General features: G+C 33.7%; 1 protein-coding gene across 3 annotated transcripts in view; it reads right to left on the bottom strand.

Annotated features, from left to right (window-relative positions):
* Window positions 1-907: 907 nt before the first annotated feature.
* Itprid2 (ITPR interacting domain containing 2) overlaps window positions 908-13946 on the bottom strand; it is a 37202-nt gene continuing 24163 nt past the window's right edge. For 2 of the 3 annotated variants that reach the window (XM_027943964.2, XM_027943963.3), the window contains exons 12-18: window positions 12892-12969; window positions 12685-12812; window positions 12126-12276; window positions 10747-10812; window positions 9634-10098; window positions 2651-2768; window positions 908-1867 (exon numbers count right to left, since the gene is read on the bottom strand). In XM_027943964.2, the coding sequence (XP_027799765.2) occupies window positions 2664-2768; window positions 9634-10098; window positions 10747-10812; window positions 12126-12276; window positions 12685-12812; window positions 12892-12969 (993 nt within the window). In that variant the 3' untranslated portion in view covers window positions 908-1867; window positions 2651-2663. The remainder of the gene's footprint in view (window positions 1868-2650; window positions 2769-9633; window positions 10099-10746; window positions 10813-12125; window positions 12277-12684; window positions 12813-12891; window positions 12970-13946) is intronic. The other variant, XM_027943965.3, reaches the window with a different exon arrangement.

Genomic DNA, 13946 nt, shown 5'->3' on the forward strand with positions numbered 1-13946 from the left:
TTGCTTTGTTTTCCATCTGGTTTTTTAGATCCTTTTTTATTCTTCATTCTACATAGCATGGTGGCTTGATGTAACAGCTTTCAAATGATTATTAAGTCTAGAAAGCTTTAAAATGAGAAGAGGGAAGATGAAACTTAATATGTTGAGGCTCCTTTTATGTGTATACTATGAATATGATTTTGCCCACTAGTTCAGCCTGCTGTTACAACTGTTACATTTTATGGTGATCAAGTTCTTGGAATCTTGAACTGTTAGAAAAGAATTAAAAGTGGTTAAAAAACTGGATAGTTAAAATCATTGAAGCCTGTATTATGATTACTAGGGGATGCTTGGTTTTTATGTTTACCACTGCAGTTAGGATCAACTGGTTAAACTGTTGAATAATCTTACCAAAGAACAAAAGAACACTCTCATATCTGTTCCTTAAAATTTAGTAGTACATTTTAAATAAAGTTTTATTTGGCTTTGGATGAGAATCATTATAACCATAGAACTAGATGAGCCCAGGAGGCCTCGGTATATTCCTCTCCACGGTAGTCCAGCCAGACTCAGCTGCATCTGTGGAAAGCACCACAGAAGCCACTCCAGGAAGAGAACAGCAACCTACTGGAGTCTATGCTGCAATTCTGCTGGAATTTATTTGTTACTCATTGAATCTAATCCAAATTATTCATGTTGCAATACAAGAAATCATTAACAACATTTTAGGCAAAATAAATATTTTATTGTTTTAATATAGGTTTTTAGAAATCAACCTTTGTGTGGTATTTCAAACATTATAAACCTTTTATATATTCTTTCAAAGAACACTGTTAACATCTCAACCACTTTCAATTAAAATTTCACACACAAAGAAATGTAAGAGGAGTTGAAAATTATAAATGCTGAAAGAATAATTCCAACGACATTTGGTTGTTACTTTTCACATTTATTTAACACATATAAAACCAAATAGGAGACCATTTTCCTTTTTCTTTCATATAAACAAAGTTTTGACTGGTTAAAACCAAATTAAAATCATTTATATATGAGGAGAACAACTCTAAATTACTTCCATTTTGAAAAAACAAAAAACCAGCTTATTCATTTCTATCCATTCAAGTCAAAGGCCCCATTATTTTGACAATACTCTACTATGTAGTCTAAAAGACAAAAGAAGAAACATCTCCTTATAAGAAGAAGTCTGGACAATGCAAAAAGTACATAGTGTTTAACATAAGGCACATTTCCAAAAGAAAAATACTACGTAAGCTGTAATAAAATTACATTTGTTTGGGGTAAAGCAATGAGGCTTACAGTGTAAGAACATTGAGTAGTTGTAGGTAACCTCATATAATTCTAACCTACTGCTATTAGTAGCCTCCTCAAGAATAAGAGCAATTTTTACAACAGAACAGTTTGTCTTCTTGAAAGTGACACTAATTAACAGCAGTGGAGGGAAAATCATTGGTTGCTTCAAGCTCTCAAAAAATGAATCAGTTATTGCACAGTAAATACCTCATAGAGGTCAGTGTTGTAAGAAGCTAGTCTGAAGAAATATGTTATTTATAAATTGGTTATGTCTGGAAGTCTTCAAGTTTTATAATTAATTCTACATAGGGAATCAATTGGAAAAATATCGACATACAAATAAATATTAGGCTTTCCCAAAATGCTACAGTTTTGAGAGATTAGAAAAGAAATAATCAGCAAAGTGCCTAGTTTCTATGTATGTTTTTTGAAAGATATGCATAGGGGAGATACACACTGTACACTGTATACAGTAGCCTCGCTCAGCAGACAGTATCTTCTGAAGTACAGATTACACCTCCACCAGTGTATATCATCGATAATTCCAACAGTCACAACTAACAGGATCCATGCCCACCTTAAAAGAGAAAGAGACATCAACATTAAATACCCTTCAAACACTATTGCTAAGGGAGTCTTTAAAAGGTAGATACAAATTTTATCCAAATATATATCATGATCATCCTGGGGTCACAGGATGCACATCTTTTGGAAAGTTAATTCTTTTATCTAGATTTTTAAAAATCTAGATTCTATCAGTTTTTTATGACATGATTTAAAATATTTCCTTCATTTTCCACAGCTAAAATTACATATTATATTTTTCAAATTTTATTTTGTTTCTCATCTAATTTTTCATATCTACAAAAAGTATTATCCTACTGAAGTGAAGCATATTATTCCTTTTTGCATTTACCAAGTATTATTATTAACAATACAAATTATGATTAGAGATGAATTATTAGAAATGGATCCATGGGATATGTTCCTTTAAAAGATAAACAAATGGAAAGATACTAGGAATTTGTGATTAATTCTCAAAATCTTGTTCTAAAAACTGCATCTGAAACACCATTATAATGTCAGCAAAATAAGACTCAGATCTAAAGACCCAATTCCAGGATTTATTTAACTACAGCGAAATTTAAATTTAAAAACACAATATAAGTAATTCTGTGGAGGTTAACATTTGACTTGCTTACACTTCAACTGGAGTTTATAAGATTCTCAAACTGTAATTATAAAAGTTGCAAAAATAAAATTTTAACTAGATAAAGAAAATTATGTGCTAAGAAAACAAAAAAATTAAAAACTACGTTAACTTATATTTAGCTAAACAAAGAAATTTAGAAAAACTTACCTAAAAATTCCACTTAATTACTATCTTGCTTAGGATTAGATGATTTACTTGAAGATACTGCTGCCAAAAGTCCACTTACAATTTCCCTTCTGATTTCCCCAACAATTGACTCTTTAATCTATAATGGAAATGGGAAAAATTAGCATTTGACAATATAATCCAGTTTATCAGTTTTCAGAAAAATATAAATAGCAATAAATTCTTGCTATTAGCTAAACCACAGGGAAAACTGCAACCTTAATGGGAACTTACACATAACAGCAAAGAGGCAGTGGAAATTTCAAGCCACCTATCCTCGAACCCACATCAGCCTCTGAGGCCTAATTACTCTAATCAGCTAACTACATTATGAAATGTCACAATTCTTAAATTGAGAACATCAAAAAATGTTATTTCACTGACTAAATAATTTACTTCACAACACAAAGTAACTTGGAAGGACTAATGAAATATTAGGTTTACTTTGATGCTTTCTATTAAGGTCTGCCTCTGTAAGGTAGTTACCACGATACCCTAAGAAAATCCACTATTAGCAAAATGACACAGGCATATTTGCTTACTTATATCACTAAAAGCAAACTATGTAAAGAAGTTATACATTGCTCTAACCTTACATGCACATTTTAAATGGAAAGAGGAAATTATCATTTAGTAAAGTATTTTAAAATACAAAGAACAACCTCAAAATAACCTTAAACTCTAATAAAATATTTTTTTTCTTTAGTGGTATTGTACGTGTGCTGTTAGTCTGTTACTTCAGGTAAGGGTATAAATCTCATTTTATTGTTGAAAAAGGCAAGCAGACCTGGGTCAATGGTAATTCCATGCTGACTTTCTTCTCCAGATGTCTAAGTACTGCATATGTCCATCCCCTCCCATTCTCTCTAATGATACAGCACTGTCTCCAAATAGCCCTCTGTGAAGGCTTTAAATGTGTATTTCCTGAAGTAAACTGATAATGCTTTCCCAAATTAGCACTTGAGACACTCTTAACTAGCTTTTAAAAATTCTACATTTCCACAGTTTCCTGTCAGCCTGATCTACTTCCTAAAACGTTCCTAAGTACGTCTTAAACACATTCCCACTGAAGTCTTTCCAAAAATGTTTCTGTATTAATCTGTCAGGCAAAATTGGTATACAATACATAGACCTATGCATAGTTATTCATAGAAAACAAAAATGTTCCTTATGTACCAACCATCTGCACTGGCATGTACTTAAGTAAATATAAGCTTTTCATTTTCTAAAATATTTCTAAATTTTAAATAACAAAAGTTTTTCAAGTTCATAGCATTTCAGATTCATTTTCTAAATGAATGTGTGTTAGGTACAAACATGAAACCAGAATCGCTTAGCTACAGTATGTAAGCACGAATACAATATGTGTACATAGAGCAACTGCAAATCTACATTTATAAGACAGTGAGTATAAAGTTTTTCCAGTTCAGTTGCCAATGCAATATGGCAATTTTATTGTCTCCTTGTTCTTCATCATTCAAAAACCAAACTACTCAAAAAGTATTCTTTACCAAACAACATTTGCCAAACATTTGGGGGGAATTCAGACAATACTTGTGAAAAGCATAGAAGAAATCTCTAAGAGCAAGGCTTGGTGTTACATGCTTGTAGTCCCAGCTACTTGAGAGCTGAGGCAAGAGGGTCACTTGAATAGCAAGGGCTACAGCTAGCTAGCTCTACTATCAAGAACGTTATCCAGATGGATACAATATGAATATTAGCTCATAAAACGTTAAAGGACAAACAATTTTATTAACCCATTAACGACAAAAGAACAATAAATTTTGAAAATGGGAAACAAGTATGGGCTAGAAAAGGAAAAAAGTTTAAAAATTCTCAGAGAATGACAGATCTTAAATAGCAAGTTTCAAAAAATTAAGAAAATTTCATAGAATCATGAAGATAAAAAACTTTGCATCAAGAGCATCTTGGATGAATTGGAGGTAGAACAGAAACTAAGCGACAAGCAAGTTCTTTCCAAAAGGAGAGGAAATATGAATGAAAGAATGAGATCAAGTGGAAAATATGGTCAGCTACTTCCCAGAGGGGATCAGGTCTCGCTTATCAATGTGTTCATACATAAAAGTAATTGCTCAATAAACGTTTAAACAAAAGAATGAATAAATGAGTGAGCAAAAGAGGGAGAAGAGATAAACATCAGCAACACATACTGACTCCAAGTGTGGAGTGTAGAGCAGCACATCTATTTAATATGCATCTACTCTGCACTACAGCCTCCTTATCAAGTGATCTCTAAGGAAGTTCCAACAGAGACACATGGTGAGCTCTGCCTTACTAAAATACATGTTTAAAAACATGTCAGATGTGCTGTAATAAAGATCCTAAAAGGCAGAAACCAAGCCTAGGAACTTCAATAAACACAGAACAACTTTCTAAACATGCAGCCATCTACCTTTACTCTTTTGAGTTCTGTTGAATTTGCTTCTGTGGCCACAGGTTTGTTCATCCTATCAAATCATCTTTGTAATATACAAACTCATATATATTTTTAAAATAACTAAACATTTTCAGGCCACTGATAACATAAGTCATCAATAACTGGGGCAAATTCTAACACAGTGTACATTTTTCCTACTATAATGTACACAATCTGGGCAGACAAGGGGTCCCTTTAATCTGATACAAGCTGAAGTACCAAATGAATGATCAGATATTTGTCTGGAAGGGCTTTATTTCAGTGGTCTCCTTCCAAAGAAATTCTATTATATTAAAACATTATTAACAACAAAAGCACTCTTTTTAAAAACCTCACAGATGGTGCAATAATAGAAAAAAGCCCTGACAGATTACCATTGTTTTTATGCACCCATGAGTGCAATAAGAAAACTTCCCTGAAAGTGCCTGCCAATGCTTGATCCTCACCTGCAAGACTTAAAGATTAAACCTTGTCTTCCTGAACGGTATCTTTGTCAACAGGGTTAGGGGCTCAGAATTTACTGGAAAGACAGAATCTAATTTAATTTTCTTGGTAGCAGATATAATGAGCTTTAAAAAAATAAAGGAATTCAGTACCAAGTGCATTTTAAATAAAAAAGATCACCAACTGGAAATAAATGGAATGAAGACTAATCTGAATTAAATATTGTGTAAGCAAACTTTTAAGCAGAAAGCCACTGTAATGTAGCTAAAATAATATAAACAGATGATATTTTGAAAATTATCACCAGCACTGGATTAATTTATCTATGAATACATGCCCTTAAAGTACTTCAAATGCATCCGTCTTTTTAAGTACATCAGTATTCCTCTTATGCCCTGTTTGATCTATATATTTTGCTTGGTAAGTCCTTCCTTGCAGATAGCAAGAGTAAATGTTAAGCACAACTTCCTTCAAACTATGCCAAATTATGAACTCAGTAGTTTCTAATTAATGGACTTAACATTTCAAACATTTGCCTTGCATGCCAGTTTGAATGTCTGCAAAGTATAAAATTTTTCATGTTTAACAGGAGATTCCTGTAAATGATTAAATAATTCTCCAGGATCAAGGCACCAAAATGGCAACAAAGGACTTTTTTCATGATATTGTATTGGCCAAAAATATCAATATTCCTATCTAAAGTTAAATTACTTACAGTATATATTAGGTCACTACAACTTTAAAAATGAGGACTAAAGTGTACATGTGTAAAATTTGTGCCAAATGAGCAACATAATGTCAAGTTTTCAAGAAAATTTTCAAAGTTAAAGGGCACAAAAATACCACATTGCTTGCAAATCAAAACTACTCTAAGATTTCATCTCACTCCAGTCAGAATGGCAATTAGCAAGAATACTAGCAACGACAAGTGTTGGTGAGGATGTGGGAAAAGAGCACACTCACTGCTGGTGGACTGCAAATTGGTGCAACAGCTCTAGAAAGCAGTATGGAGATTCCTTAGAAAACGTGGAAAGAAACCAGCATTTAACCCAGCTATCCCAGTCCCTTTTCTATACCCAAAGGACTTAAAATCATACTACAGTGACACAGCCACATCAGTGTGTATAGCAGCTCAATTCACAATAAACAAACTGTGGAAGCAACCTAGATGCCCTTCAATAGATGAATGGATAAAGAAACAGTGGTATATATACACAATGGAATATTACTCAGCATTAAAAAAGAATAAAATCATGGCATTTTCAGGTCAATGGATGGAGTTGGATAATACAATGTTAAGCGAAGTAAGTCAATCCCCAAAAAACAAAGGCTGAATGTTTTCTCTGATATGTGGATGCTGATCCATAATAGAGTGGCGTCAGGGGGCAAGGGAAGAATGGATTGGGAAGCAGGGAAGGAGAGGAAGAGAAGGAGTATGTGGGTGGGGAGGGTGAAATGAGACGGTAATAATTATCCTATGTACATGTATGACTGCACAAATGGTGTGACTCTGCATCATGTACAACCAGAGAACTTAAAAGTTGTGTTCCATTTGTGTACAATGAGTTGAAATGCATTCTGCTGTTATATATAACTAATTGGAACAAATTAAAAAATCACATTTCTTTAAAAAAAGTTACTTAAAACCTAGTTCCTTGGTTAGCAAATACAGTATGAGAAAGTTTTACTAACCAAAGGCACATCTGACTGAATAGGTTGGACAGACAGTTTACTAAATTCACAGAATTAACACTTTCTAAAGTTTTGGCTGGTAGCTTCATGTAATGAAAATAAATGAAGAACATGTTGTGTTCTGCTATGATACTTATTTTGAAAATGTAAATTTGTTTCAACATGGTTGAAATATTAGGAAACAACTTGTGTATAATGCAAATTACACATTTACTTATGTGTACTTTCATCAACAACACTACATAAACACAATTAACAGCATTCAGCTGAACCTAGAAACACAGCACAAAAATGCACATAATTTAAACACTGTCCAGTAATCTCAGTTGTCTGTGTATGAGCCGTATCTATCCATACTGGGCATCAAAGCTTTCTGTCAGATTTCAGGTCCCTCTCCTTCCACCCCTTCACAACAACTCACAAACTGCAATCCTTCTAAAGCCCAATTCTACAAGCACACCTCAAGGTTTTCTCAAGGTTAAGTACGATATTTGTTGTAGCATTTTTGTATTTCTCAACCATTTAAAATGTGTACAACTATGCTACTATTTTGATTCAGTTTCTATTTTTTCTCTTTTTAAATATCCCTGATGAAGTTTTGAGTGTTATGCCTCTAAATCCTATTTCCTGCATAAGCCCTATGGTTTTTGATTGCATGAGTTTACACAGCAGAGATTTTCAGGATCACATATATTATCTGTGTACATAGCAGAACTGATGGTATTTATATTTAAATAGTTTCTCAAGATACTATCATACAGCTGCAAATGATGGCACTTAAGATATATAAAATAATCTCTGGGCTGAAAGGATCAATGGCCCATTTGAGGAAACATTCTGGTCTTTTGCCACCATTCCTGTTCTATAACCACTAGAAATCTGTTCTTTGCTAAAAATTAATTCTAAAATATGCTAGATTCATATTGCTAATTATATTGATGACACAGTTTTTAAAAAGTGGGAGCCAGTGACTAATTTCTCTGGCCTCATTTTGACCTTTCCCATTCCTAAATTCCTAGTTCTTCAATACCTTATAAAGATTGAGAATCTGTATGCTTGGGACCAGAAATATTTCAAATTTTGGAGTTTTGCTAATTTTCTGAAATGGTTGCACAGACTTTAAAAGTTGAGCATCTCTGATCTTAAAACTCATGATCCAAAATAGATTGAAACTTGAAAATTTTTGATGACCTTGCAAAATGCTTTTATGTGCAATTTTTCCATCATCTCTTGAGTTAGTCTTGTTTACCAATTCCTACCAGAATTTTAAGTGTATGCACTTCATATCTTATTTGTATTTTTCTTTTATCCCTCTTTACAGAGCAGATTCTCAGACACTCATAAAAAAAATTTTTAATTGTTGTTGCTGTTGGGATCAAACCAAAGGTCTCACACAAGCTAAGTATGTGCTTAATCACTGAGTTACCTCCCCAGTCCCTAAAGTGATTTTTTTAAAAAATGTATAGGTATTCTTTTTCACTAACAGACATAATGAAAAAAAATCTTTTCTTGAATGGGGTCTTAGTGCCTTGGCTGGTAAAAACTACAGGTAATATGGTTCTGCCTTATTACTCTTAAGAGTTCTTAAGACAAGAAAATAGAACAGAAGGCAAAATATTTTCAGCCTGTGTAATTTTATCCTGTGTAAGCTACTAGGTTTTACAACAAAAAGGACAGTGTGATTTAAGAAGAAAAGGGGGGTAGGATCCATCATAAAAGTATACCTATGGGGCTCGCCCTTTTTAAATAAGATATACTATTCCTTCTTATTAACATTCAATGCTAAAAAGTTATTATGCAAATTTTCTCAACTAATCTGTCATCTTTGCCTACAACCTTTGTAATTTTTTGCAGGTCCTTTGGTAACCTAGAATTCTTGTTAATGCTTCAGATTCTCATGCTGTTATTATTCAAGGTAAATCTTCTTTTTGTATTGATTTCAATTTTTGAACAACTTCAAATTTCCACACTTCTTCACCCACCAAGTACATCAAATTCTTTATACTTCTTAAAACCACAACATCATTTTCTTACATCAGTTGAAATAATAAATGATAGCCTTTAATCCTGGAAAAGACCAAAATTGTAATCCTTAATGCTCCAGATACGGAAGAGTCAAGAGGGACAGATTCTGTAATGTGTTTATGTGCTTCAAACTCTACAAACATGTTTTCACCACACTGAATATAGAGAACTGCAATTATTTCACATTGAAGTATGAAGTTTGCAGAAATGCTATTATGGACATATTTTAATAGATATGAATTAGATCAATGGGAAAGGTTAATTTAAAAGCTCTCTGAAAATTACTGAATACTATGAATAAAAAGAATATCTTATAAATAATGCATAACATCCACCTCCATATAAATGAAGCACAGATTTTACCCACCTCCCGTATGACTTGCTGCAACTCGTTCTGCTCCACATTTCTATGCATTTCCTCTGCAGCTGGCATCGGGGGCAGTTTTTCAGGCCCTTCTTCCACTTCAGACTTAGGTCTTACAACCCGTGAGCCTTCTTCAGCTGCTCCAACTTCTTCAAAACTTTCCAGCTCTGGAGGCGTCTGCACAGAGCCTGTTCTAGAAGGAGCGGTTGGTGTTAGAGCCACTGATGCTCGGAATACTTTCTTTCTTGCCACAAAATGGGCTTTGTGTTTTCCCCCTGAGTCACACGAAGGCACTCCAGTTCTTCTGTTAGCATGAGAGGGACCAGAACACACAGAAGATGACTCTGATGTTGCATGGGAGAAAACTGATTCTGAGCTTTCTCCAGGAGGGATTTCATATCCCATTTCTCCAAGTCCAAGGCCCAATTCAGACTTCAAGTATGACTGTTCTCGCATCAGTTCAGTGACCTGGATCAGAAAAATTGTTATTTTTCTCTCTCAATATTAAGGTTGGTTATTGAAGTTCAATTCCTAACTTATGATTGTTGTCAAAAATCATGAACTTGTAAAGATATAATTCTATTTCACTGATTTATTAACTAGTCAAACTGATTCACAAAGATCACAAGCTTAAATTCATGGCAAGCTCAAGCAATAAAATGGGCAACTAGAACATACAATGGGATGAAATTTTACTTGTAACCACACAGGTAAAGAAAAACAACATAGTTACTCATAATGCTTTGCATTCTAATAAAACAATTTGTCTAAAATATAATAAAAGTCAAATTTGTTCAAAAAGCAGTCATCTTACAGATCTAAAAAACTGATATCTAACTGGGAAAGCTTATTTCCCTTGGAGAATACATATTTTTAATGGTGCATCATCTCCTTTAGGTCATACAGATAAGTCACTATTGCAGTTAAGCTGGCTTTCTAGTGGATTCAGATGGCAATGGTCTTCAGAAGGAGAAAACTCACTTCCAATTAAATTTAACTAATTTATGAAATTCTATATTTAAAACAAACATACATTTCATCCGCCCTGGGAAACTGTGTGTTTATGAGACATAATGTCATTTCCCTTTCCCAATGACTTAAAAGGAGAGAGCTTACTGGTTCCATTACATTCAGCGGAGAAAGACATGACAAGTTATCAGCACTTCTACTGCCACACATCCCCTGAAAAGATAACAATATAGACATGCATATGTATGCATAAACTTCTCAAATTGTGTTTTATAAAATAATTGACTACTCATTGCCAAAAAGTACCACTTTATGTCACAAAGGTCACCCTCAACTGTTATGGAGTCTTATGAAATGTTATTGTGACTGAAAATTGACATCACCAAGATGCACAGAAGTTGATTTTCTGCTCCTACCATCATACATTTCAAAGAATGATGGATCAAAATAATTAGAAAATATACTCATTAATGATACATATTTCTGATTCTATGTTCTCTCTATATATGTATACACTCTTATTCTACTACTCAATGTATATGTATACATATGCGTATGTATGTACTTATTCTTTTTTTTTGACACAAGGTCTTGTTAGGTTGTCCAGATCCTTGAACTCACAATTCTCTTGCCTCAACTTCCCAAGTACCTGGGATTACAGGTAAGTGCCACCATGTCCCACTCATTCATTTATTTTTAACAAAAATCAAACACATTGTCAACATAATAAAAAAGAATTCAAAACTTCGAAGAAACCTATTTTACAACTTCAAAGGTATTGGTAAAAACAAATATGATGTTCAAGTTCAAATTTCATGGAAAGAAACATTAGAAATAACGAAAAGTGACAAAGTGGCACAAAATAAAGACAAGTAGTGTTTCTTTTTATTATCTTGGTTGCATACACATTTTCTATCAAAACACCTCACTTGATCCCTTAAAAAACATAACTAAGGGTAAGGGACATTAGGTTTCTCTCAGTGGAAGGGTATGTGCTTAGAATGTGGAGGCCCTGGGTTCACTCTCCAACAGCACAAAAAAGAGAAAAAGAAAAAAAAATAATAAACATTAAAAAATTTAAAGAATGGAATAGAGTCTAAAATTAAGGAAAGACTTAACGATAAACAGTTATTTATTTAAATGCAAGAGAAGGGAGAAAAACTGAGTAAAATATATGTCAGTTCTTTGGAATTATATGCAGTGATTCAAATTTAAATTAGTCATATTTTGATTCACCACAATTTTTTATTCAACAAATCTAAACTTTTGCACTGCCGTTTATTTTTTGCTATTGTCAAAAATTATCATTAAGAATTTTAAATGTTATTTTCAAATAAACTAATAATATAAGAAAATTATTACAACTTATACATGAAATTGATGTGTAGAAAAGTTCCTTAAACATTCTGAATGCTTCTAATGCCATTCAAGTAAACGGGTTAAAACGAAGGCATTTGTCCTAAATTTACATGGAACCTTATCAATAAAGCTAGTGAAAACTCCTGACAACCCCCTAGGCAGCGTACCACAAGTGCTGAGGAGCAGAAAGGAGAAGGCACCTGCACAGCCCGAAGGTGTTCATCCAGGCCCAGCAAGCGGTCCTCCAGCTGAAGCTCCAGGTCCTGAAGTTCCATTCGGACTGAATTTCTCAAACTCTGCAGTTGTTCAACTTCATACCTATCAGTATTGTGACAGGTACAAAGTTTGAAAAAAAGGTAGTTTGGAGGTTCCTATTTACAACCTTTTTTAAAAACTACTATAAGCTAACAGAAGGTACTCAATTCCAAGTTTTATAAATTCACATAACAACTATAAGAGGTGTAATCACTAGGACAACGGTTTTTGTTCCTCTATTTTCTCTCACAACTATCCTGCACACTGAGAAGCTGCTCACAACCAACCATCTTCCTTATACACTGAAGGTACAAAAGTCAACATTAATTATGTATGCCTAACTTTATCTATAGTGGTTCACAAAACAGTTACAGGGTATACAGCAGTGGAAATAAAGTCTCATTTTAAAAAAATATAAGTTACAAATGCTCCTTTGAATGAAAAAATCTTTTTAAAAAAATGAACTTTTACCTTTCCTCCTCAGTCATGTGGTGATAAACCATGGTTTGCTGACGCAGCATTGCCAACTCTAAATCCATCATTTGTGTTCTAAACAAATTCAGGCTCCGCCTCATTGTTTGAAGCTCCTGAAAAGTATTCTAAAATGCAATATGACAAAATTACACTTCTAGATCATAAAAATTATTTTGTAACACAATGATTTAGGTAGGAACTTACTTCATAAAGAGGTAGAACAGATGATTTCTGAGTACTATATGGAGCAGCAGCAAAATCAGGTCCTCTCATCATAGGGTACTTCAAACAAATGAAAACAGGGTTAAAACCAATGCCAAAGTACCAACAAATTTTCTAAGGTAATAATAAGGCAGAACTTAAGTCCTGTGTAATTTTTTTTTTGAGGCAAAACCAAACAAAATAAAACTCTTCATATTGTAAGCAAGAACAATAATAACAAAAAAAATCAGTCCCCAATGCTACCTAGTACTCTTGGCTACTCCAGGAATAAGTCAATATATTTGGAAGGCAAAAGAGGCAAAAGAGAAAATATAGCTCATAGCTATTTTACAGGACTTCCTTCTTGCCTTGAGAAAGTAGAGAAGCAAAACTGAAAGTCGAAAAAGCAACTACAAATGTCATTATGGGATCACAGTAACTACTGACATGTCTGGAGGGAATAGCAAGTAACCATCAACTGTTAAACTTTTTTTTTTTTTTTTTTTAAAGAGAGAGTGAGAGAGAGAGAGAGAGAGAGAGAATTTTTTTTTTAATTTATTTTTTAGTTTTTGGCGGGCACAACATCTTTGTTTGTATGTGGTGCTGAGGATCGAACCCGGGCCGCATGCATGCCAGGCGAGCGCGCTACCGCTTGAGCCACATCCCCAGCCCTTAAACTTTGAGCATCTGTTATATGAGACTATTTTAGGCAGTGGAGATAAAAGACACCCCATGCCCCAGCCTTCAAGTGTTCTTACACTATAAGAAAGAATAAAGAGAAGTTTAAATTTTTATTATAATCTTAAGATGGGTGTGCTAAAATGGACACAAACAAAAATTCACAAATTCACATTAGGTTAAGTTTTGTTAATCATGGTTAACACCTGAGCTGAGCTTTAACAGTAAATGGGACTTGGTCATGCAAAGAAACCCAAGGGAAGAGCATTCAAGATTAAACAAACAAACCACAAAAAAAAAAAAAAAAAAAAAACACAAAATGGCATGTGCAGATCCCTAAGAACGCACAACTACTGAGAGCCCTGCATGCAGGCCAATGT

This window comes from Marmota flaviventris, chromosome 11 (genome assembly GCF_047511675.1).
Source record: "Marmota flaviventris isolate mMarFla1 chromosome 11, mMarFla1.hap1, whole genome shotgun sequence".
NCBI classification, from domain to species: Eukaryota; Metazoa; Chordata; class Mammalia; order Rodentia; family Sciuridae; genus Marmota; species Marmota flaviventris.